Source organism: Felis catus, chromosome A2 (genome assembly GCF_018350175.1).
Source record: "Felis catus isolate Fca126 chromosome A2, F.catus_Fca126_mat1.0, whole genome shotgun sequence".
Taxonomy (NCBI): domain Eukaryota; kingdom Metazoa; phylum Chordata; class Mammalia; order Carnivora; family Felidae; genus Felis; species Felis catus.
Window position 1 is genome coordinate 131,245,478 of NC_058369.1, and position 26,528 is coordinate 131,272,005.

General features: G+C 37.9%; 2 protein-coding genes and 1 long non-coding RNA gene across 4 annotated transcripts in view; 2 read left to right on the forward strand and 1 right to left on the reverse strand.

Annotated features, from left to right (window-relative positions):
• Nucleotides 1-21,132, forward strand: IFRD1 (interferon related developmental regulator 1). 2 transcript variants are annotated; one of them, XM_011280514.4, is made up of 12 exons: nt 1-336; nt 4,128-4,232; nt 4,389-4,473; nt 5,247-5,371; nt 6,966-7,123; nt 9,811-9,861; nt 9,943-10,121; nt 10,208-10,316; nt 14,630-14,764; nt 18,473-18,601; nt 18,997-19,092; nt 20,840-21,132. In XM_011280514.4, exons 1-12 carry the CDS (start codon nt 246-248, stop codon nt 20,927-20,929), a joined length of 1,353 nt encoding a protein of 450 aa, XP_011278816.2. In that variant the 5' UTR covers nt 1-245; the 3' UTR covers nt 20,930-21,132. The 2 variants fall into 2 exon arrangements, with proteins under 2 accessions (XP_011278816.2, XP_019681281.2); XM_019825722.3 differs by lacking the exon at nt 1-336 and adding an exon at nt 394-1,234.
• LOC123383966 lies at nt 20,931-26,406 on the reverse strand. The gene is made up of 2 exons (XR_006594430.1): nt 25,801-26,406; nt 20,931-22,097 (listed from the first exon to the last, which is right to left on the reverse strand). It is a non-coding gene; the product is annotated as an uncharacterized LOC123383966 (long non-coding RNA).
• LSMEM1 (leucine rich single-pass membrane protein 1) overlaps nt 22,094-26,528 on the forward strand; it is a 14,435-nt gene continuing 10,000 nt past the window's right edge. Inside the window, exon 1 of the mRNA XM_003982967.4 lies at nt 22,094-25,359. The gene's annotated coding sequence lies outside the window, so the exon portion shown is untranslated. The remainder of the gene's footprint in view (nt 25,360-26,528) is intronic.

The window sequence follows — 26,528 nt, forward strand, 5'->3', positions numbered from 1 at the left end:
TGGCCCAGCCCGCCCCGCCTTAGCTCCCGCGCTAGAGAGAAACATGTATCGTTTCCGATCACAGCTCTTCACCGGGATTTCTGCTGCTGCCACCGCCCACTCTTACCCCCGCCGCTTCTCGCCTCTGTTGTTAGCTGAAGACTCGCCTCTTAGCCGCCCTCCGCACAGACGCACGAGTAAAAAGTGCAGCTCCATCGGCTGATCTTTGCTAAGCCCTGAGTTTAGGCGGCACCGGGCGTCCCACGATGCCGAAGAATAAGAAGCGGAATACTCCCCACCGCGGTGGCAGTGGTGGCAGCGGCTCAGGGGCAGCTGCAGCGACGGCGGCGACAGCAGGTAAGGGGGTATCCCCGTCGCCGGCATCCCAGTTGCCGGCCGGACTAGGGAGTCTCTTAACCTCGGGCAGCCTGGGATTTGTAGTTCCTTCCCTTTAGACATTTGTGTTGGCTGGGCGCTTTAGTTGGCTGGCGAACTACAATTCCCAGCGTGCCCTGGCGACAGTACCTCGCGCGATTTGGATCTGGCTTTCGAGCCGAACTCAGGCACCGGCCGTGGGGGCGGGGAGGGGGCGAATAGGTCCTAGGGTCTGAGAGTGGGTCGGAGTCCGGGGTGAAGGGTTGCTGGGCGGGAGAGGCACTCTTTTCAGAAGCTGGTGCTTGCTCTTCAGAGCTCGCCCTGACGGAGGGTGGGGCCGAGTTAGGATTTGCGTCTGGGCTGTCAGTGGTCGTCTTTGACCCCCCGACTCCAACATGGAGTTCTCGGGAATGCTAAACGTCCGGCGGGTTTGGCCGGGTTCTAGCGTCACGAGGCCTGGACCCTGAGCTGTGGGGCCGACGTGACGCAGAGGCGCACGTGTGGCATCCCGTTCCGCTGCCTTCCTGGGCATCCCGCGTGTCCCATCTGGCTGGGCGCAGGCGTAGGCGGCTTGGGGCCACTGTCCCAGCCTAGGCTCTATTCCTACCCCTGACTGGCACCTGCAGAAATCCCGAGCCCCCTCCTCCTCTTGTGGCCAGACGGTCCAGGCGACCTCCTCCCCGGGGCAGAAGTCGCGTTCTCCTTTGTGCTGCGTTCTATAGGTTCTGTGCTCTGAGGCCGGAATAGGCGGGGTGGCGAGGAGCTCTGATTGCAGTTGGCCAAAAGTTTAGGTTTTTGTGTTCTCACAGCAAAGGTGAAGCTTTTCTTGAATGGGTAGATGCTTCAATGAATTAATGATTCTGTGCTACTAACTATAGGGGTAAGAATAAAGGACTTCAAAGCGGAAAGTCCTACGAGACACCACTGAACTCAAGTCGAGTATTAAGTTAAACTGGGTGAAGTCAATTTTTTGATGGAGATTTTGAAGTTAAATACTGGAATATTCTCAGACATTATCCCATCGGAACTACCAGCCGTTATGTATTTGTCAACAGAGTTGCAAATCCGACCCACAGAATGATATGCCTTTGTTCATTAGTGAATAGCCCAATTTTCTTGTTAACAAGAAGGATGATTGGAAACTAGCATTTAAAGCGCTTTCATATAGGATTTATAGCAGCACGAAAACTCGTGTTCGTGTATTAAACATTTAATAATTGACAATAGGAATGGATTGTTATAAGTGCAATTTTTTTCTTCATATCGCTCTTTATTTTGATTGTATCCCTTCGATATTCGTGAAATTCATTTTTGATCAAGATGTAAAGTACAAAATTAGTTTGGTGTGGCATATGATTGCTCTGTGTCAGTTGAGGATACCTCTGTACTCTTCTATTGTTAACCTTTTCCTCCTCTGAAGTAAATCTGAATTCTGTCTGGAAGGCCCTTATTTTATTCTCCTTTAAGCTTGCCTTTTGTTGATGGAATAAATGGTGCCGAGCTGCAAGCCAAAGTCATTTAAAATTTGTAACGATGTTACTAATGGCTTCCTTGAATCGTAAACAAACCTTTTATTCCCTGTGAAACTTCTGTCTAAGCTTCCTTTCTTCCTGGTACTAACAGAATAACCTCAAGTGGCAGTGGGGGATTGCCTTTCAAATTTTACCTCTAGGCTCTTTCCTGATCTTTAATCAGCCTGATTATTTTCAGTAAAAAAAAAAAAAAAAAAAAAAAAAGTATATTTAAACACTGAATTTTAGCATGTTTAAGTGGAAAAGAATTCTTTGATTAGTTTATAAAACTGTACAGGCTTTGAGTGTCTTTGGAAATTTACTCTAGAACTTGTTAACTGTGCTCACCTCTGATAAATGGAGTATGCAGGTGGGATTTACTTTTTTAAAACCTTAATTTGATACCATGTGAATGTATTACTCAAGTGAATAAATAATCGAATAGAAGAGATAGAAAGTTGTCACAAACTTGTACTAATTAATAAGCCACTTACTTATTGGTATTTTTAAATGACACCTAGAAGAGATGGGATTCAGATGAGATTTTAACATGTACAACTAAAAGATAACCAACTTTTCTATCACTTTAGTTGGTTGTCCATTTAAATTCTTTCTAAGTTCATGCAAAGTTCTAGGAAGCTGATAAAATTGACAAGTATGCATACTTGTTATAGCACTTCATTTGAAGAGAGCATTTTTTTTGGTGAAAGAACAAAACCTTGTAAGTAAGCCCCCTAAGAAATAAGGACTATATGTGTCTAGAGTGCTACTTAATTAAAATCACTTGGGAACACAAGGTGGGTGAGTTTGATCTAGGTATCAGGCATTCATACACGGTTCTTTTTCTTGGTTTTTCTTTGTTTAACTTCTCTTTCCCTGGAGTCTTGGAAACTGATTGAAACTTAGAGAAAGTGGGGTAAATGTTGTATAGGAATACGTTTCTTGGCAGTTTAGAAATGGACTGAATATGAAAAGGAAAAAAATGCGAATTGTTGAATAAATGTTAGTATTATTCAGATGACTCGCAACCATAGCCATGACTTCACATCATGAAGACAATGAAGATAGATCCAGAAATAGAGAATGATGTCATAGATCCTTGTTTATGTGTTTGTTTATTCCTGCCGTAAGGACTCTGATTAATATGTTGTGGTATCTTGGCTTCACTGCTTATTCTTTATGCTTTCTTACTTTGATTGGCAAAGTTTATTCCTTTGGGATAGCAAGCAAATTTGAAGGCCGCTTGCCACCTTATATTGATTTAAAAATCAGGCAAATCTCTGTTCTGGTTAAAAAAAAAAAACTCTAGAAAAAACCCTAAATTTAGTTAGCAGTTTTAGTCAGAGAGGATTTAAACAACAACAACAACTTTTCTTAAGGTGGTACATTTCTTGAACATACGCACCTGGTGATGTTTGGTGCAGTCTTTGATTTTACTGATAAGGGAACTTGGGCTCAAAGAAATCAGGTGACTTAGAGTCATTTTGGGGGCAGAATTTGGGATGTAGTTTGATTCACTGCTCAGTGTAATTCATGATTGGGCAGTACTTTTATTAATATCAAATTCCTGCCAAAAAAACCCCACTTAACTATGGATTTATTTTTTTTTTAAGTTAATTTGAGGAGAGATCCTAGTTTTAAAAAAGATTTTTCTAGTAACAGCCCTGATGTTTTTAAAGTGTTGGATATGTTAACCTTTATTTAGAGGTGAACTATATAACAGGCTTTTATATTAAATATCAAAATTTCTATTTTACTTCTGTTTTCCCCTCTTAACTCGTTTTCTTTAAAACTACCATCCCTTAATGTCTTAATTCTTCCTCATGTGGCAGGTAACCTAAAAATTAATCCATTTACCATGTTTGTTTACTGTCATATTTGTTCACTAAGCTCAGTCATTCTCCTTGAAAAATACACTTTTCTTATTCTTATGATCTATGATCTCATACTCTTTCTGGATCTATTTTCATCGTCTTCATGATTTAATGTCATGTTTGGAAATAGTTTTTTCGTCCATAATACCAGTTTTTGACATTTCTGAAATTGATGTAGATTGTAAACAGTTGGTGGTCTGAAAAACAGGTGAATTGACTTATTTTAGGAATATTTTAGTATGTTTTTTGTAGTATAATCATCTCTTCACCTAAGTAAGGTTGGGTTTTTATTAATGGATTTTTCCTAAGTAAATTTTAAAATTCCCAACTTAAATATTTGTATATATGGCAACACAATCATCTCCTTTGACCCTCTTTTACCTAATAGGTGGCCAGCATCGAAATGTTCAACCTTTTAGTGATGAGGATGCATCGATTGAAACAATGAGCCATTGCAGTGGTTACAGCGATCCTTCCAGCTTTGCTGAAGATGGTATGAGTTTTAAATTTAAATTTGAAACTTTAGATAAAGGATGTTTTAGGTGGAAGAATTCTTATAGCTAAAGCATACTATCACTGTTCCCCATCTGCTTTTTTTTTTTTTTTTTTTTAACTTAAATTACAATGGTTAGTTTATATTATTTCTTAGGACCAGAAGTCCTTGATGAGGAAGGAACTCAAGAAGACTTAGAGTACAAATTGAAGGGATTCATTGACCTGACCCTGGATAAGAGGTAGGAACTACTGGAAACTGTTCATTCTATGTCAGGGATTCTGGCCAGCCACCATGTATATTGTATGCACTTCTCTGAACTTCTCTGATCTTGATTTGTTTACTTTGGATGTTTTAATGTTTTTTTGTTCCTTTGGACTTCTAATGTGGAACATACCAGTAGACTTTAGATGGACTCGGATTAGTCATTATACTAGCATAATAGCACATAACTGTATTTGATTATAATTGAAATGGATTCATTGGATTAACAGTTAATTTTCAGCTTGAAAGAACAGCTAAACCCGGCTTTAAGCCTCTTGTCCACTAATTTTGTTGCCTACATGAAAAATAGCAAAGCTAAATTTTCTTATTTCATAGTAGTTCTAAAGCTGACTTACAACACACAGAATTAAAAAGCCCTGGAGATGCAAACATGAACTCTAGACTTTTGTAATAAAAGTGTTAAAAGAAAAAAAAAGTGTGACTTTACTTAAATATGTACAAGAGAACATGTCTTGCACATTGAAACTATAAAATATTATATGGTTATTTAAACTTGTGGTTATTAGATGAATAAGAAAAATGTTATATAAAGCAGCTTAAATCTTTGTGTAATAAGATGAATTGTATATGAAAATTAAATTATTGAAAAATGGTTAGAGCTTGATGACAATTACATAAGAAAATGATTTACAAATCTGTCAATAGAAACGTAGAGGGGACTAGTGGAGTTTTTGTAAGTCATTGACCTATGGTACACTCCAGCTGGATCTTTGATTTTGTTTTAAATAGTGCGAAGACCAGGCAGGCAGCTCTTGAAGGTATTAAAAATGCACTGGCTTCAAAAATGCTTTATGAATTTATTCTGGAAAGAAGAATGACTTTGACTGACAGCATTGAACGCTGCCTGAAAAAAGGTACTGTCCTTATTTTTGAGTCACAGTCACAGAACTAAAAAGGAATTTGCCACCTCTTGGCAGTAACCTTTGTTAATGGAAATAGAAAACTGGCTCACTCTTTTAACTTTAGGTGTCAAGGAATACACACTATGCTTATTCAAATTCAAAATGAGACTTGTTAGAAACTTTGTTTTTATTTATGTAATAGGCAGCCTAACACTAGGATTGTGGTGGATTGTCATCCTTTTTTTGTATTGCAAGAAGTGATTGCCATTCTCAAAGAAGAAAGCCTCGAAAGCTTGTGTCAGATGTCAACAAAAGCCATTATTAAAAAAACCATCCCACTTCATCTTTCTGAAATTAAAAAAGTATTATGATCACTGTAGCTCATTTTCCCTTGCATGCACTTAAAACATCAATCATACCTGCAGATGACATCATTTTCAGGATATTCCTTGGGATATTTGAATTCCAGAACTTTGTAGTAGAGATTCTGGAATTCATATTGTTGTAATCCTAGGACTTTTAAGAATGAAGAGAGACATTAAAGATTAAATCTAGTATCACCAGACTTCAGCTTTAGGAACCACCAAAATTAAAAAGACTTGGGGCTGCCAGGTTAATTATTTTGCCAAGTGAGGACATTGTGAGGATAATGACTCTCCATCATTATCTCTTTGTTAACAAAATATTTTTAGCACCAGAATGTGGGAAGCCCACATGCTCTTTTAAATTGAGTGAGCTTTATTAGCTTTATGTCTTTGTTTTTCTCATTTTACCTTACGTGAAAGCTTTGTCAATGAATGGGTATTTGGAAACCTTTCATCCATTCCACCTCTCTCATTGTACAGAAGAAAAGGCCTAGGAAATGGGAGATTGGTCTAAGGTTATATAACTTCTTAGTGGTATAGTTGATAGCAGAACCCACTTTTCTGAGATGTTACAAAGGCTTTTATAGAAGTGTTTACATTGAAACTGTTTTCTTATAATGATAGTTGGATTAGATGACTTCTAAAAATTCCATTCCAGTCTGCTTATTTTATAATTTTTTTGTTTGTCAGGTAGTAATTTGCATGTGAAATCTGCCCAAACCCTTTGGTGTCTGTAGTTTTTGTATGGTTTTAATCCCTTGTTTATTTTCAAAAAATTGGGATGGGGTGGGGGGGAGGGGGGGGACCCTGAAGGTTAAGGCTTTCTCACGGGCTGTGTACATCTGAAATGCTTCAGAGATTAATGCAGAGGCTACCTGAGCACAGTTCTGGGAGTACATGAAAGGTTTGGAAGGTCAAATCAGCTGAAACACGTTATTTTGTAAAACAGAACATGTTTTGTTATAGTACTTGCTTAAGATAGGTATTGATCTCCATTTTACTGCTGACGAAGTATGTTTTGAGAGTAAGTCATTTGGCTAGTAAGTGGTGGATCTAGGATTTGAGTGAGGTCTGTTCCCAGAGTTTGAGCTCACTAGGGTGCTGCTCAGGTCAAAACTTGGAACGTTTTGTAAATGGTAGATGATATTTTGGAATTGTACAGATTTGGGAAATGGCTATCTTAATAAGTTAGTCTTCTCAAAGTAATTTTTTTCACGGTTGCACCGTTGTTTTTTCTGTAGGTAAGAGTGATGAGCAGCGTGCGGCTGCAGCACTAGCATCTGTTCTGTGTATTCAGTTGGGCCCTGGGATCGAAAGTGAAGAAGTTTTGAAAACTCTTGGACCAATCCTAAAGAAAATAATTTGTGATGGAACAGCTAGTATCCAGGCTAGGCAAACTGTAAGTATGTGATTTTTTAGTTTATAAATTTATCTAGGCGTGACAGCCAGTTACTCTGATGAATCATCTAGGAAAGTTAGACTTTTTAAACTAGCAGGTTTGTAATTAACATTTTATTTTCATTTGTCTTTTAGTTTGAGTGAACATACTTAGCATAACAATTGTTTTCTTAAATTTTCTTTGACACCATAGAATAGCCCAGATAGATTTCTACACCTTTGAAATTGAAGGTCATACACTAATAGGGAATACTATATTGAGTTACTTAGGATGATTGAAGAGTAATTTTGAGGGGTGCCTGCATGGCTTAGTTTGTTGAGTGTCTGACCTCGACTTGGGTTTGAGCCCCACATCGGGCTGGCTGCTGTCAGTGCAGAGCCTGCTTCGATTCTTCTGTTCCCCTCTCTCTATCCCTCCCCTGCTCTTGCTTGTGCTCTCTCTCAAGAATAAAACATTAAATAATAAAACATTAAAAAAAATTCTTTTGGTTGGAACTTAAAGAAGTGATCTAACAGTGTTTATTGGGTGGTTATTTTTTACTCTTAAGAAATGTAATAGGTGTTAAAAAAAAATTGGCTTGGTGTAGCCGTCAAGTCCTTGTGAAAAGCTGAATGCTCTATTTCCATGGGTGGATTTGGGTTGATGTAGGAATCTGTAACTTGTGAGATCCTCATCTAGTTTTCGGGTTTGAAAAACTTTCATTCTCTAATTGTTTGAAATTTATCACTTATAACAGTTGACTTTAAATTGTTTTTTTGTTTGTTTGTTTTTGGTATGCTTAAGTAATTATCACAAACATCTTTCTGAGTTTAGAAAGTAGATTTCGATCTTAATGGATCTTAAGAATCTTAATGCATCATAAGAATTTAATCTTAGTAGATTTGAATCTTAAGCTGTTTTCCTAACAAGAGAACCAGTTCAAGTTTTTAATACTTTTAAGAGTGAGTTTTCAAGCTTTCTCTTTAATATTACTTAAAGTAATTGACATTGATCTTTATATCAGATAAACCCTGAAATCTTGGTGGCTTAATAAAAGTTTATTTCTTGCTCATGTCACTGTGTAAGTAAGTAGTCAGAGACCCTGGTTATCCACCCTGTGGCTCTGCCCTACCTTTAGGTCCTCCATATGGCAGCTATGGTAGCTGGAAGGGGAAAAAGAGGACATATGCTCAGGCCAGAGCATATCCCTTTAGCGGCCAGTTCCTTGGTCTACCAGCTGTATGGAAGCCGGGTATAGTGAGGCTGTTTCCCCCAGAGGCAAAGAAATAGAATTTTGGTGACTTCTTAGGAATCTCTGCTCTCTAGCATTTAGTGATCCCAAAATGGCTATATGGGCTTATGCTGTTGACATTCTTTGCCCCCTTTTTGGGTAGTTTCATGCAACTTTTAAATCATGCAGGACTGGAGAGGTGTTTTTGAAATGTTTGACAGGAAACCCTGTTAGGTGGGTACTTGTAGCGATGTCTTAATTTTCATCATGCGTGAGTTTGTTGTCATTTTTTAAAAAAATATGCTTGATGCTTGCCGTGAATTTAAAAATTCCTTGACAATTCTTACATTAGCAGAGGGATGTAGGCAGTTCTAATTGTTAATATACCTTTTTTCTCTTTGAGGCAGCGAAAGGAGAGATGGGGCTTGGCCTGTGCTGCTTGCTCAGGACAAGGGATTACAGATTGAAAGTTTTTGTTACTGAGAATAATACCTAGATTACTTTTTAACTTTAGCAATGTCCAATTTTTACCAGGGTGAAATAATGAAAATAAAATAGTGACACAAAGCAGATTAATGCCACAAGTGTCCTTATGCTACCAGATCCAAACTAACTGAAACCTGGGTGTGCTAATGGTGACTTTAAAGACTTAACGCTTTAGTGGCACTTGGAACAACATGAGAATTTTAATGAAAACGTGGAGAAAAGGGAAGTGGCCAATAATAAAATGTCACAAGTCATAAATTGTTTTCATATGATCTGTTAGAGCAGTGTTCTGAAAATTAATGGCTCCCATTTATGCTACAAGCACATGGTTGCGTATGTTTTGTCTTCCAAGTCCATTTTATTAAGTAACTTTACCTTTGTAGTCCTATATCGTTCCTTTTTCCCCCCTAACAAAAGGCAGTTACAGGATTCCTGACCGCTTTTCAGTATACTTGGAAAACAATGGGATCTGGATTCATGAGATCCTTCTTTAAGCGGAAGTTCAAGGAGAGTTATTAAACTGGAGGAGATTTCTGCTCCTACTGTGCTTATTTCTGGAAAAATGATTTCTTTTGGAAGTTTTCATAGTAGAGTCTACGTAAAAACAAATGAACATAAATGGTTTTAAAAGCCTTGTAACAAACTTAATGTGTTTTAAACGTTTTTAGTAGAGTAGACTTCTTAATCTCCAATGTGCAAACTTCATCTCTTTCTTTGAGTTGGAGTTGGAAGTTTGAAAACTATCTGCTGGATTAATGGAAGAACTGAGAAAAAGAGAAGAACTTAACCATACTCTCAGTTTGGTAGCATAGTTTGAGCTGAAATCCACTTCCCTTAACTCTTGATTGTATATTCTCTCTTTTTATACTCTGCTTGGGAACATTATAGTCATGTAGTTAAGAAAATTTTCACATTGAATTATAAAAGCAGGAAGATACAGAAATAGTAAGAAAATTACAAACATTAATGTCTATATTTACTTTTTTTTTAGTGTGCAACTTGCTTTGGTGTTTGCTGTTTTATTGCTACAGATGACATTACTGTAAGTAGAAAACCTTTGACCCAGTTATTTGCTTGTTTCAAATTTAAGATGGTTACCTTATTTAATGTTCTTATGCATTAGGAGCTGTATTCAACTCTGGAATGTTTGGAAAATGTCTTCACCAAGTCCTACCTCAAAGAGAAAGACACTAATGTTATTTGCAGCACCCCTAATACAGTGCTTCACATCAGCTCGCTTCTCGCATGGACATTATTATTGACCATATGCCCGATCAGTGAAGTGAAGAAAAAGCTTGAGATGTATGTATTCTTTGTTTCATATTTTATGAAAACATACATTGACATGATTGGCTGTGTTCACATAGTAATGACTAACTGTTTTTTAGGCATTTCCATAAACTTCCAAGCCTCCTGTCTTCTGATGATGTAAACATGAGAATAGCTGCTGGTGAATCTTTGGCACTTATGTTTGAATTGGCCAGAGGGATGGAGAGTGTAAGTATTTGATGAATAGAGAAAAAAAGATTATATCACAAGGACTGTGATTCTATCATTATCTTCATAATTAAGAGTTAGATGATAACTTTGGAGTATAGCCAGCTTGAAAACCAAGTGATTGATTGCCCTGCTTCTTGGCAGTGATGATAAAAGTTTTAAGAGCATAAACCAGTAGGGGTTGGTAGAGCAACATTTGAGCGTTATTGCACTTACCCTTGCTGTCTATAGAACTCAAGTTTAGGGGCACTGTTACCATGGAGAAAGTTGTTTACTACAATCTGTTTGGAACTGCTTGGATTTCTCAGGCACAGGACACATTCAGGTGATTTGGGCATGGATGCCTTATAATAAATGTCAGACAAGTGGATGAAATACTAACTCAACATAGGTTTGGGATCAGTTAAATTTAATCATTGTTGTTTAACTTCTCTAAGCCAAAGCTGGAAACAAGCATGGACCTTTAGACTGGGACATGTGCTTTGTAGTTCCCCATCCACTGTCTGCTCGTCATGTTGTTACTCAATTTGGCTCTCAAAGGTATTTTGTGATAGGTGACCAACTTTACTGGATTGCCTGATACTGTTCTAAGGTTAGCATTAACAGCCCTGTGTTCCAGGAAACCTCTCATCTCTGGCTAACTGGGATGTTTGGCACCCTAGTTTGTATCCCCTGTTGTGAACCTTTGGTTACTTACTAGGTGCTCTTTAATGTAAAGACAACAACTATACTTCTGGAATGAAACCTTTTCTGGAATTAAATGTGTTATTTAATAGTGAATAATTCCAAATAGGATTAATAATATCTCTGTCGCCTTTGTTCTTCACATTTCATTCTAGTCCTATGTTTAAAAATAATGTTTAGGCTTGGAGCGCCTGGGTAGCTCAATTGGTTAAGCATCTAACCTTGACTTCAGTTCAGATCTTGCACTCATGGTTTGTGTGTTTGAGCCCTGCATCGGGCTCTGCACGGACATTGCAGAGCCTGCTTTAGATTCTGTCTTTCTCTCTCTGCCTCTCCCCCACTTGCTTTCTTTCTCTCTCTCTCTCTCAAAAAATAAATAAAAATAAACGGGAAAAAAAACCAAAACAATGTTTTAGGCTCTTAAAACTTCTATCTAGGAAGTGTCTTTGTTAGGCTTCCTCTAACCTCCCCCCACCTTTTTTTTTTTTTGAAAGCTAGCAGGTAGAATGGAAAGAAGCTATTAATGCTGTCAGTGAACGAATGTACTTAGGAGAAATTGGACTCAAGCTTAGCAATCAATTTAATTTTATTGAGCTACTTAATGGCTCCTTAACCTCAAGGCATAGAAGCCAGATGTCCCAGTTTTTTAATTTTCTTTTACTCTACTGGCTACAAATGGTAATTTCTTTGCTTTTTCCTTTGAAGTATCTTAAAAGTAAAGTAATAATACAATTTAAATTATACATGTTGGATTTTTTAAAATAATTGTGTAAACATACATTTATTATTACTCACATATCTTCTTTGTTCTCCGGGTTTGATAAATTGTAGGAGATAGAGAGAGCTAGAACTCAGGTCAGATTAAACATGTTTGGATAAGTCCCTATCTAAGGGCAAAAATGAACTGAGTTACAGAATAGAACCTAGTGTTTTGTTTGCTATTTTTGTTAAGTAAGCTTTTTGAAAGTGAGTTTGTGGTATTGGGTAGGAGTAGATGTAGGGCGTTCAAAAAATTAAACCAAGTGTTGATGAATACATAGGCTGATTTAAATTGTGGTTTTAGTAGCAAATGCATGGCATGGAAATATTCAGAGCCTTTGCTAATGTAAGTTTCCATGGGGAATTAGAAATTGTGAGAGCTCTCTCTCTAGTTTATTATGCATATTTGCTCTGTAACCACATAGGTAGGTGTGTGCTCTGGAGCCACACTCCCAGGTTCAAATCTCTTTTCTGCCCTTACTAGTTGGATAATTTGGGCAACTTCTCTATGCCTCAGTATCAGTATCTTTAAAATGCAGAATAAAATAGTAATTACCTCATAAGGTTGTTGAGAACACGATAGGTACAGTATAAGTGGTAGCTATTACTGTTAACTCTTGATTAAACTGAGTATTACTTCCCCTCTCTGGCAGTGGTCTAGTAGTGGCCTTTTAGGAGCTCTCTAGAATAACTTACAGTAAGACCAAGACTGTTCACTAGGCAGAGTTACAGATCTTGGGAGCCAAATAACATGCTGACCCTGGAAGACATACCAAAATATAGCATAGACCTTCCTTGATTCTCCCATTTTTATACCCTGCTTAACCTGACAAAGGAAGTGCTTCAGGAGAGAAACAGACATACACCTTTGTGTCATGATTCTGCTATTTTCTTTTTATATTTGATAGGAGTTAAAGTGTTTATTTGTACCCCAAGAGTCCCAATTTTCATTTGTCCCTGGGTATATAGTTTACTATATAGTTATCCTAAGCCCCAATAAGTTGGCTTTTGGATGCTATTTATGGACTGTTTTTGTTCTATATTTTCTTTCTTTTTAATGCCCAAATGTTTCGGAGACATTTCCTTACAATTTTTAACATTTGTTTTTTCCAAGTTAGTACTATATTGAACTCAGTGATTGATACCGTAACTAGATTGAGTTTTATCGGTTGCAGAGATCAATTACAGTGGGATTTCTTAACGTTTGTATGGTTGGTAGGTTGGGCTGTGTAATTTTCTGTTGGGAAGAGGGTGCAGGTGCTGTCCTGTGCATTTTAGGATGTTTAGCAACATCTCTGGCCTCTACTCATTAGATGCCCGTAGCAACTGCTCCTTCCTCAGGTATGACAACCAAAAATGTCCCTGGACATAGCCTAATGTCCCCGGTGGGTCAGACTAGCAGTGGTTCTCAGTTCTTAAAACAAGTTAAGTTAATATCTAGAGTTTTCTTAATTTCATTTATTTTCCTATATGTATTGTAAGATTTTCCATACATTTTTCTTTGAGAATACTATAACAGAATGAGTAGCCAGTGAAATGAGTAGGAAACTTCCAGTGTCTGAAATGTACTTGTTTCTACAAGTAAAACTTTATGAAAGCATCATATTCATTGGAATTTATATACATAGAGATAAACATGACTTTCATCTGTTTTAATAAAACCTCATCAGCTTTGGTAGTAGATTTTCTAGATGCAAATCTTAAGGTATTGTTCCAGTTACTCAGACATAGGAGGTTGATTTGGAACATTTGAAGAAAACTTGTTGAAATAGTTAATAATGCACAATCTCTAAAATATTGACAATAAGAAAATATGTACTTAAAAGTTGGGGTATCAGTTGTAATTTTCCACCAGTAATAATAAATTTTAAATAATAAAATTTCTACCAGTTTAATAATCTTTTTAATTTTAGACTTTAAAAGAAATTGCATTTATGCTTTTTAAGCTTAAACAATTATATATACGATTTGAAGAATATCCAGAATAAGATCTACTTATTTTAATAGAACAAGTTAAATGATTATTATAGCTAATGCAAAAAATATTAAACAGCCATTAATAAGTGGAACTGGAGATTGTTTACTTTCTGGCTTCTCTAAGTGTCTGCTCTAATTTTGGTCAGCTAAATAACTTTGAATCATTTTTTAATGTGTTTATAAAATGTACATAGGGAATAAAAACACTCAAAGATTATTCTTAAAAGTATAGCCATTGTTAAACTATAATAAGGAAACTCACAGTCAAATCAGGACAGTAGGAAATAGTAATACATTTTGTGGCTTTTCTTCAGAAGGGATTAAAATATCTTCTTAGCTTGAGTAACTTAAGTACATGAGGTGTACACCTGAGTTAAATGCTTGCTTATTTGAAAAATGAAGAGTAAATAAGAAATTAGGTGTTTTGAGTGTTACTGATAGCTTGTACTTTGGGAATAAGAATATTTGGAATTCTGGGATTGTGTGCTTTGGGGACTGAAGAGCCAAAGGATAGAAGCCGTGTTGATATTTGTGGTATCTGACTTCCACTGAACTTTGAAATCCCAGGAATGTCTTGAATACGGTAGGAACACAATAAGTATTTGTTGACTGTATCTGGATAGAGTTGGGAGGGGAATGTTAATTGGTTAGTGGTAGTGTATCATCTTGTAGTCACCATTTCTGGATTAAAATTTTCGCATGATGCTATAAATGTGTGAACGTGTGCCCGTGTGCCAAGATCTCTAAAGAGCTCCGAGATGTGTGGTGCTCCTTTTACCACTGCTGGGTGATTTCCAAAGTGGACTGTTCTTTGTTAGCGCTAGGAAAGGTCGGGGTGGTGGCGGCTGGGGAAAGGAACCCAATAACAGACTAAACTTGTTTTTCCTGACCAGGACTTTTTTTATGAAGACATGGAGTCTTTGACTCAGATGCTTAGGGCTTTGGCTACAGATGGAAACAAGCACCGTGCCAAAGTGGACAAGAGAAAGCAGCGGTCCGTGTTCAGAGACATCCTGAGGGCAGTGGAGGTAGGTCTCTCAATGCTACAATGCCTACTCATTTTGAATGAGATCGTTTTAGGCTAAACTTGGCAGTTGGGTCATTTTGTTGGTTGAACTTCACCTTTGATCAAAATAGTTTCCTCATTTTAAGCCTGGAAGGTATTTTTAACAACATATCTATTTTTTTTAAACAAAGGCAAATTTCATTTTGATGCATAAAGGTACTTTTTTCTTAGTTTAAAAAATACAAAGTGTATTTCCCTTTGTTGTACTTGTCATCATTTAAACAGTGGTGCTTAGCACATACATATTTAGTACAGTGTTCTCTGTGAATAGTGAATTATTGCCTACCCATCAGTACTTTTAAGCAAAGACCTTTGTATTCTCCCTAGGAAGCCTAGGTGCTAAAATAACAAAACCCAGCATTTAAGTAATGTTTTAAAATCATCCGATACTTGAGTACCTTCTACAGTCTTCTAACCTGTTTCAATCTACCTGGCAAATAAATTGATTTAGAAACCTTCAGGGATTCGAATAGAAGGCACAGTTAAGAGGAACTGCAGGTTAAGGGCAGTTTTACTGTGGAGAATACCAAAGTCATTAACATTTTCTTTTATTCCTTTTTTTTTGGTTTGACCAGGTAAGAAATATTTCTTGCACATAAAGGATAAATATCTCAGGTTCTTACTATCCAATAGGGCAGCTCATTTAAGAATAAGTGTGTCACCAGAGTCTTCAACCTGGCGTGTATATGAAAATTTAGAATGGTAATTAAAAAAAATAAAGATGCTAAGATCCCATTCAGGTCCAGTTTTGAAATATTCCAGTGATTCTCATGCATAGCCTGCTTAAGAATTTTGTTCATTTTAATCCAAGTAAAACTTAGGGTATAAATTAGTATAGAGATCTTCAGGGATCTATGCATTTCAGTTAATGCTAACTCTAATTACATTATAGTAATATTTTATATTTACTCTGGTTTTTAGAATCTGAAAAATAAAAGCCTCCAAGCTCGAGCAGACATCTATGTTAAAAATTGATCCTTTTGATCGTACAATTTTAGTGCGGTGGTGTCCCCAAATTAAGCAAGGCATTTTCTTGAATAACTACAAACTACTCCTCTATTTGGATAATGTCACCGCCAAAGATAAGATAATGGTGTGTTCTGTGTTTTCTGGATTAGACCTGATGTCAGATTTTCTGTCTTGATGCATCCTTTCTGGATCAAAGATTGTAAGGCTCAGCAGGATTTGAGCAGACCCTGTTGACAAGCCCCTCGGCCTGAGCAGCCACAGCACGCAGCACTGATTGTCCTAAGACACAAGCCAGATCGCAGTGCACACCAGCCTTAAAAGGCCTCTCATGTGCCCCCCACCCCTGCCCGGCACCTCCTACAAGTGAAAGCCCTTTCTTTGCCTCATAATTCTTCCCTGCAGTGCTCTCCCCTTAGGCCTTCTCCACCCTCCCCTCTCCACCTCAGGATTTCCCTTCCTCCCCTGCCCTTTGCCTGGGTTCCCTCTTCTCCAGCTCTGCTTCAGTGTACCTGCTGAAGAAAGATCTGTCCTCACAGCCTTGCTAAGTGTTCTTGTTTCTTAACTTTCACTGGAACCCAGCTTTCTCTGAAGGACCCTGCTTCCTTGATGGATCTTTTAAATGAAGCTGATTAAACTGCCGTAGAGGAGAGTTCTCCATTTTAGGTGTGCTTGTTGCTGCCCATCCTTTCTTTTCATCTGGAAATCTTTCTTTAAGCTCATGTATGTCTTAATCAGCAAGCATTTAATACGTTAGGTGCCTTGATACAAAGTTTTCTTATTTCTGTTCCATTATAACACTTGAGCAACACAGTTATTTTTTTAAGGAAAAATGGAGACCAAAGGCAGAAAGAACAGTAAGTAGCACAGCTGGAATTAGAACCCATTGTACTGTGCCATCAACAGGGCCACATGCTGCAGATAGGTCAAGTGAGAGAGAGTGAAGGAAGTGTCCATTGGATTTGTCAATTCGGTCATTGGTGGGTGACCTTTATAAATAAGAGCAGCTTCAGTAGAGTGATGTCAGGAAAGCTTGACTGAAGGGGACTGTAAAGTGAAGCAGTGGAGATGTTGTGTTTTGACTGTTCTTTTTTTTTTTTTAATTTTTTTTTTTTAACGTTTATTTTTGAGACAGAGAGAGACAGAGCATGAACAGGGAGGGTCAGAGAGAGGGAGACACTGAATCTGAAACAGGCTCCAGGCTCTGAGCTGTCAGCACAGAGCCTGACGTGGGGCTCGAACTCACGGACCGCGAGATCATGACCGGAGCCGAAGTCGGCCGCTTAACCGACTGAGCCACCCAGGCGCCCCATTTGACTGTTCTTTTCAAAAACGTGGCTGTAACTGGAAGGGGAAAGGGTTGATCACTGGATCGTGGGAGGGTTTTGTTGTTTTGTTTTAGATGCTGGGTGTTTTAGATGCTCCCTTTATGGGAGAAGGAACCAGTGGAGAAGGGAGCATTTTAAAATACAAGTTTATAATTTTAGTTTGAGGGTATGATGATAGGTTGAGAGTATGATGTAAGGAGTATGATTTGCCTTGAATCGGAGAGATTTAGGAGAGGAATAGGTTATGATGCAGATGAGTTTAGACAGAGCTCTTTCCTGGTGTCTCAGTGTTTCTGAAATGAGAAAGGCTGAAATAGTAGAACCCTGTTGGGTGTTTTTTCATTTGTTGTGACAGACCAAGCAGTTTGTGCTTCACAGACGTGCTTTATCTTACACTTCTCATAACTCTGTGGTATAGGTATTGAAGGCTCCACTTTACAGGCAAGGGAACAGACCCAAAGGGGTTAAATTAGTTGCCAAAATGACAAGCCAGTGAGTGGCACACCCATGTAAGTCTAGATTTCATGTTCTTTTCTATCACATTATATAATGTGTCTGCCGAGAAGGAAGGGGGCTAGGTAGATGTCGGGGAGCTGATTGGAGTGGTCAAGTTCCATCTCCTTTGTTCTGTCCCTGTGGTGATCAGCTGCTCTCTTCCTAGTTACTCTTTCATAATCATGATTCATTAAAGAATGGAGCAGCCAGTTTTTTTTCATCCCAAGTTCTGCCCCTGTTCTAGGTGACTCCTCCCTACATTTGGAGGGCCCTTTCCTGTATTTGTTTCAATGGTCTTTACTTCCATTTCCTTTATTTCCTTGATTCACTAGTTTCCCACTCACCATTGTACTTTAGAAATTGTCTTCTGGAAAAATCGTTCCATCTCTGAAGTCTTAAACTCCATTTGTTAACCTCTCATTTTTTTAGTAAGTCTGCTCTGAGACCCTTGGAGCCCTCTTGTTGCTGGTACTCTACTTTTTGGTTGGTCTGTTATGTCAGTTCCATTTATCTTCCCTTCCTTCCGTTGACCCCCGCTTCTTCTCAGTTTCACTCCTGGTGTGTGGGGCATCTTGTCTTCTGACTTGTCTTGCAGCATCCTGCTCCTCTCTCCCCACCTCACCCTGTATTTGCCAATAGTATTTATCCGAACTTGGTTGTGCCTTTAAGTCTACTATAAATAGACAAGTTCTGTACCCTTATATTAGGATAATACTTGCTAGTCTGTTCACATCTCAGGGGTGGAGGTTCACATCTCAGGAGTTACCAGTTTAAACCATATTGTTTACTTGTAAATGTGTCTGTTTAGAAATTGTGTTTCTGTAGGAGCTTGTGAAGCCATCTTAATTCCTCTTAAAATTTTTGGTTCTTCTGTTGGCTAGGAACGGGATTTTCCAACAGAAACTGTTAAATTTGGTCCTGAACGTATGTATATTGATTGCTGGGTCAAAAAACATACCTATGACACCTTTAAGGAAGTTCTTGGTTCAGGAATGCAGTACCATTTGCAGGTGAGTGTGAGTGACCTCTTTTCTGTATGTTTGTTTTTAAATTAGGGAGCATTTTGGAATGTAGTTCACTTAATGGGCTTTTGAAGTTAGTTGGATATGGAGATGCTTTCAGCATGGTACAGAGCTGCATTTATTTTTTTTTAAAGTAGAATTGATAAGTAGGCAACTTTTTGGTGGAGCATCTGTAAGTTTTGTAGACAACTTTTGCTTATGTAACTTTCTTGGATTCGAGGCATTGGAAACAACTTAGTCTCATAAAGAGGAAAATAAGTGACCCAAGTACTTATTTATAAGCTCCACATAACTTCTATTAATCAGATTTCACTTTATGTAGTAAAAAAGAGCTGATATTTGATAATGAGCCTGATTTTATTTACCTTTCTGTTTTACCGAAGTCAAATGAATTCCTTCGTAATGTATTTGAACTTGGACCCCCAGTGATGCTTGATGCTGCAACACTTAAAACCATGAAGATTTCACGTTTTGAAAGGGTAGGTTTTGTTTTTGTTTTCATCAGAACTCAATGCATCAAAGAAAAGTAGACCGAGGCTTTGATTCTACCAGGTGATAGGTATTTAGCGGAGTCTATGGGCTTGTAGTGCTTTATGATGTTTCAGACACAGAATAGCTGTATTAAAATTGTAGACACTTTATTTAGAGTATCAGGAGTTACAATGAATAATTTTTATCTATAATCCTATTAGCACAGAAATTATTTTCCTTTCTTGTTTTCTTTTATTCTGTTAACTTTTTATAGTTATGAATAAGTACACAGTATCTTTTGTATCAGATAACTAAGCCTACTTAGTAAGTACCAGATTCATTTTGCAAGCTGAGAAAACAGGTGCTCAGAGAGTTTGTAACATTAAATACTAATTAATGTAATTTCACTTAACATTTCCAAAATCCTTAATTATATTTTTATGTTTTTATTGAGGTGAAATTCACATAACCTAAAATAAACTATTTTAAAGTGTAGAATTCACCGGGGCGCCTGGGTGGCTCAGTTGGTTAAGTGTCTAACTTGATTTCAGCTCAGGTCATGATCTCACGCTTTTCATGAATTTGAGCCCCGCATCAGGCTCTGTGCTGACCGTGTGGAGCCTGCTTGGGATTCTGTCTCTCCCTCTGCCCCTTCCCTATTCATGTGTGCATTCTCTCTCTCTTTCTCTCTCACTCTCAAAATAAATAAACATTAAAAAAATGAAGTGTACAATTCAGGGCATTTAGTATACTCAACAATGTTGTGCAACTGTCATCTCTGTTTAGTTTCAAAATATTTTCATCACTGCAAAAGGAAACTTATATCCGTTAAACATTCCCTTCTCATCCCTCCCCACCCCCCCAAGCTGCTGGCAACCACTGATATGCTTTCTGTCTCCATGCATTTACCTATTCTGGATATTTCATGTAAATAGATTCCTAAAACGTGACCTTTTGTGTGACTTTTTTCATTCAGCATCATGTTACCAATGTTCATCCATATTCTAGCATGTCCCAGTGTTTTAGTACTTTTTGTGGCTGAATAACACTCTATTGTGTGGATACACCACGTGATTATCCATTTATCAGTTGATAAACTTTTAGCTTGTTTCTGCTTTTTGGCCATTGTGAATAGTGCTGCTGTGAACATTTGTGTATACGTTTTTGTTAGAGCACCTGTTCTCAGTTCTTTTAGGTATATACCTAGGAGTGGAGTTGCTGGGTCATAGGGTAGTTTTGTGTTTAACTTTGTAAGGAACTGCCAAACTGTTTTCTACAATGACTGAACCATTTTGCATTCCCACCAGTAGTGTATGAGAGTTCCAATTTCTGTATCCTTATCAACACTTTTTATTCTGGCTTTTTTTGTTTTATAGCCATACTAGTGGGTGGGAAGAGCTTAACTATATTTTTATAGACTATAGTTAGTCATTTTTATAGCCACATAATTGATGATTAGGTGTTTTAATATTAATATCTTTGCATACATTTCTCTCTTGAATCTCTTCTTGGATGAAATCTTTACATGGGAATACAGGGCTGGATTATGACTCTTTGATATGTACTGCCAAATAACCTTCTAAAGTTATTCTATCATTTGTAATTGTTTCCAGTAATGAATGAAGGCATGTAGCTATTACACACACATTTGACAACATTTTTATGATTTTAAAATGTTATGATTTTAAAATGTTAAAATACAAGAATATTTTAAGCTTTAGTGATTCACTTGTATTTTCCTTTCCTTCATTTCAGCATCTGTATAATTCTGCAGCCTTCAAAGCTCGAACAAAAGCTCGAAGCAAATGTCGAGATAAGAGAGCAGATGTTGGAGAATTCTTCTAGATTTTTGGCACTTGAAGATCACTTTCTAATTTTTTTTTTTTTTTTTGTAATTTCTAACATATTTAAACTAGAGATCGTTTTTATCTTGGGTTAACATAGATGGCTTTTATAGCAGGGGTTATAATTTAATGTACAATATTGCAAATGGTGAGTTCTGGTTATTGAATATTCTCTAAATATAATCAGTAAACATAAATAAAGTATTTGTAATGTTTGGTCATTTCTATTTATGAAGAGCAAAAATATGTTACTGTACTTGATTTCATAATGAGGAAACCTATCACCCAAGTTTAAATTTCTTATACTGTAGTTGTCCAAAAATATTGATTATAATGTTGTAAATATACAAAGTACTTAATATACTAGACAAGTGAGTTTTGGATACAGTTTTGGGAGCTAATTCTTTTAGAATTCTGCTATATTTTAATTATTAAATGGGACCTAATCATTTTAGTTCTGTCACTGGGGTTGACGAAGCATGAGACCTTAGAGCTACTCTGAAAGGCCATTTGGTCTTTGAGACCAAAGCTAGTGGGAGGGAGTTCACGAGGAGTTCAGCATATGCCAGAAAAGCTGCCAACCTTGACCTCTGAGGGCAGTAACACATTTTATCTGCTATAGTCTTAAATTTTAAAATAAAGATCTTTTCACACTAAAAGTGCTTCTTTTCTAGTAGAAGAAACATTTATGGGTTTGAGGTACAAAGTTCAAAATAACCAACCTAGATAGGGGGAGAGAGACAAAACTCACTTGTATATTTGGAAGCATGAAGATAGATGAAAGAATGTAGCAATGTCATTGGGTATATCACTGTAGAATAGTCCTTAGCGCCTCATTGGGATTCTAGTTACTGATTTCTTTGGGTTTAGTGCAGACAACAGTAAGAAGAGGCTTCAGGGGTGGGGTAACCTGTACACTAGAGAAGAGCCCAGATCCGTGAAGGTGTTCTTCCCAAACCAGGGCTCTTCCTCCCCGACATTCTCAACAACTCCTGGGTCATGTGATGTAGCTTCTTGTTGAAACCGTATTTGTCTGGCCTGTAGAGTCGCTGTAGCTGCGGCAAGCGTGAGTCCCATCTCTCAGTTCTGGTGCAGAGGAAAACTGCCTCGGAATCCAGAACTGGAGTTTGCTGTTGCCACCTTCTTGTACTCCCAAGTAGGTCAGAATCCTGGAAAAAATGATTACAAGTAGTTATCACCCGTAAATTTTCAATTTCGTATATGTATACTATTTTTAAATAAAAATTTTTATTAAAATGATGTATATACATAGTTGAATGGTACCTCAGGGATTGTAAGGGGGAAAGTTAGCTCCCTGCTCCATCCTTTTCCATTTCACAGGGGCCGTTTCAGCCTTTGGTGTTTTTCCTAGGGCCTTGGTTTCAGATTTCTAAGTAATATGCTTATGCTGTTACTAGTTTACTATGTTTAGACATCTGACAGCTTCCTATTTGATGATTTTTCCTTTTTCCTTTTTTCTCATTCTGGTATTTTTCCATTAAATTGGCATCGTTCGATTATAGTGACCATATCTCTATGTTCATTCCTGAATGAGTTGCCTGTGCTTCCTTTCCATTCTCAACATTTTGTATTGGTTTTACACTTACATCACATCACTAATTCTTCCGAAACAGTCCCAAATATGTAAAACTTTTTAAGATCAATTTTTCACAGGGTCAAAGCCCAACCGTATACCTGTTTCAGTCTAATTTCTCTCTTATTCATGTATATATACAACTGTTTCTGAGACTTCATCATCCTGGGATTTGTTTTCCTCTCTAGGGTTGGAGTCCACGTTTTCTGGACCCTGTGTCTTTGTTCTTAGATTACTTGATAGAGAACACTTCCTTCAGTGAAGGAATGGGTGCCTAGAGGCTCAATTACTTTGAGACTACCGCATGCCTGAAAGGTAATATGGCTTGGTATATAAAATTTTAGGTAGAAAATCAAATTCAGAATTTTGAAGACCTCGCTCTATTGTAATAAAACTGTTGTGATGTGCAATTTTTATTTCTTCATTTTGTTATTGGAGGCACTTTAGAGTTGTAAAATTCAGCAATAACTGCTTTGGTGGGCCCTGACCCTGCCCAGCCTCCCTCACCTACCCTCTGCCCACCCCCCCCCCCCCCCCCCCCCCCCCACAAAACCCACACATACACACTTTGTCCTGGAACTCCATGAAATAACTAGAACCAATGAATTGAGCCTCTGGCTTTATTTCTTAGATCATTTATTGGGGGGGGGGGTAGATTTCTATAACGCAGTTTTTCAATCTTTATGAAATCACCTGCCTGGATTTAGTTCCATACTTCATTCTTGCCTCCAATTCCTAAGCCCGCCTGAGTTCTGCCGTTCTACACATGCGGGTAACGACCACTCTCTTTTCCGTATTCAATACATTTGTTGGAATCTTGTTCAGTATTATTTCTTCCAATTTTCATTCTTGTGGTTTTCTAATTTTAATTCCTATTCTGCCTTTTTAATGGGGTTTTAGGAGGAAGAAGAGAGAAATGAGTTAATCTGTATATTAAATTTATGGATGGGTACATCTTCATGAAATTTATGGATAGTTGCTAGACAAGGATTACTGGGGCTTCAATGTATAAAAATAATTGAGTTTTCTCAAAAGTAGCAAAATGGTATATGATAGTTCATATCATATGAACCAGCTCATTCCTTGGTTCTTGATTGATTCTTGCCGGTTTAAAGGAATTTAAAATGGTCCCTGCCTACTCAGTTCTTAATGTTTTGAGGCTCAAGCATTAATTTTGAAGCAACCAGCATCCATGATTCAAGGCTGTGATGGCATTTACTGAATTTCCTGGGAGTTGAATCTAGATATGGTAAAGTGAAATAAAAATCAAGAAATACTTAAAAGTGCCCCCAGATTATTTCAGGTGAGAATACCCATTTTCTTCTTATGACTGAACTCTTGATGTGATCTTTCAAGTACGTAATAAATAAAATGAGGTATGTATGTCATCTTTCTTTGCTTTCACGTGCTTCTCCAGAAGTCTAATTAATCGCAAGCCATAAGAACTTTTCATCCCTTTCCCTGGTGTAAAATATGGTTGAATTCAGACTTTGAGGTAAGGAATTGCTTAGGCTACATTTTCCTCATCCCTGAAGGGGGACTGATAGGGTTGTAAGGTTACAGGAGTGAGAAAAACATACATAGTACATATTCAAAATGAGGCTGCTGTTCAGAGGTTTGATGGTTCGAGACTGATCAGGTAGCTAGGAGATTTATAAACAGGCTGATAATATAACAGCAAACAAACATTTTCATTTTTCAAGAAATTTGGCATAGCTTTTTAATGTATAATGTACCTCTGAGGAGACAGTTACTAGTTATATTGCTTCCTCCGTGAACTGGTCCCCTGGTACAGATGAAGTTTCAGGAGATGGCATTCCTTTCCCCTAAATGTAGACCGAGGTCCATACTAAATATAAATGTAAAGAAAGTTCCGTGAAGCAAACATTTTCTGATTGATGTACAAACTGTTTCAAAGATCCATAGATGTGTCCATCTAGATGTGCAATGGAAGGTAGGTTTGGAAAGGACTGCGTATCTGATTACTGCCCAGCCCTTAGTGTCCTGCCAGGATAGTTTGTCCCTGTAGCCTGCGAATGGGACTCAGGATGGCAGTCCTCACTGTAGCTCCTCTCATGAACACCAGAGGGCAGACGCTCCTTGGCGTGCCTGTGAGGGAACCCCATGAGAGAGTCTGGCATTTCTGAGAAAGCGGATGCATAAAAACTCAGAATAAATAAAGGCTTTGAGTAGAAAGGGAAGTTGATGAGACACAGTGCTTCTCTCTTCTGCAGCGGGTCTGTAGCCATACAATCTCCCACTCGCAATCTTTTTTTTTGCAGCTTCTGGAAGCACTCGGAGTTCTCTGACGTGCCATCATCCCAGTTAGTATCACAACCTTTCTCTGTCGCGCTTTATTGCAGTCCTCTGGTTGGTCTGGAGTCCTGTCAGAATGGCAGCTCCGGTCCGCTACTGGATATTTATATATGGGAGCATACCGTGGCAGAAGTGCTAGAAATGTGTCCGCTTACCCGGTCCCATCAGCCAAATAAGGACATTAACTTCGGTCCAATAACAACCTCAACAGTTACCAATTGAATCAAGGCATGGTGGCTTTTTCTTTTTAAAGCATAGTTTCAGTAATATAGTCACTAAAAACCTTAGACATTGCATAAAAAGTATTTGGAAATCTTACACTGCTTGGCTAAATTAACACTAAATATAGACCAACATCATGCCGGGGTTTATGGGCCTTGTAGGAGCACCCGTTCGCTGAAGGAAGGCAAAGACAGGACTACAGAATTCATAGAAAGTTTTACTGTAGTTGCTTCTGAATAGTATTTTTTTTTTCTTTCTTTTCTTTTCTGGTAACCTAGCAGTCAAAGCTCACATTTTTTGTAAGTAATTTGCATGCTATTACTCTACCGACACCGAATTATAATTCTTGAGGCTGGGATGTTTTTTGTTGCATGTGCTCTGTGCTTTAAACTTTTGATAGAAATGATTTAGACTTGATTTAAAAAATTAATTCCTGAATGTGAAGAGGCACTGACTCTGAAATGGAATTAAAGAACAAATTACCATGACTCACTCAATAAAGCTTCCTATTAGCTTTGAATTAAACCCTATTATAACAATTTGGATTTTGTGGCAAGCAATACTGGTGTGTCATTTCTGTGCTTTGATATCGAGCACCCAGGGGAAAAAATAAAGAGCAAAGCAATTTTTCATGGACAACTATTTTGTCAGAATATTTATTTGTAGCTGGTTAAAGAATTCTTAAATGATAAAAAGAGCTGTGAGCATGATCTAAGCTGGAGGAAAATGAAATTACTTACGTGTTTCAGTGCAAGGGATTAGAAAAGTTTCCGTTAAAAGGATACTGCTTTGGTCAATCTTAGAATAGTGAGCAAATTTGCACACCAGAGTTAGGGAGGAGGGTTGAGCTACTGTGATGCAGAATTTAGTAACACTTGGGCTTCTCCAGCCCTGCTGGTTGTTCCCAGGTGCCCTTATATGGAGATGCCAGAGATAGCAACAACTGGTGTCAACAACAGTGGGTCCTGGCTTCAGGGCCATGTGATCCTGGATCCATTTACTCACGGAGTCATTTATAGGCTCTTGGTGGCCATGAACCACAGACACCCAATCCCATTTTCTTTGCTAGTTATTTTTCATTTGCATGTTGTAGTTCATTTAAAAGTACATGAAAACAGCACCTATTTATATTATGACTTTACCCTGAGGAAGACTTTTACTTTCAGGGCACGTCATAGCTGACTCTAAGTTGTTGCCTCAGTGATTTTGGATTTGTTGTTGCACTGAATCACCTTTTTCAGTGAGTAGCAAGGCTAATCAGTTGGAGATTTAATTAGCTGCGCTGCTCCTAGGTTAGTGTTTGTGGCTATGATTTTCTAGTTATTCCTCCACTTTGTAACCGTTGATTAAGCTCCAGTATGAGATTTGAGCAATAGCAATTCCATTCCTAAAGGGGAAGCTAAGGCTTAAGGACATTGAGTCAGAGATCCAAAAATGAACCACGTGCCAGTCACCACACCTAAAATAG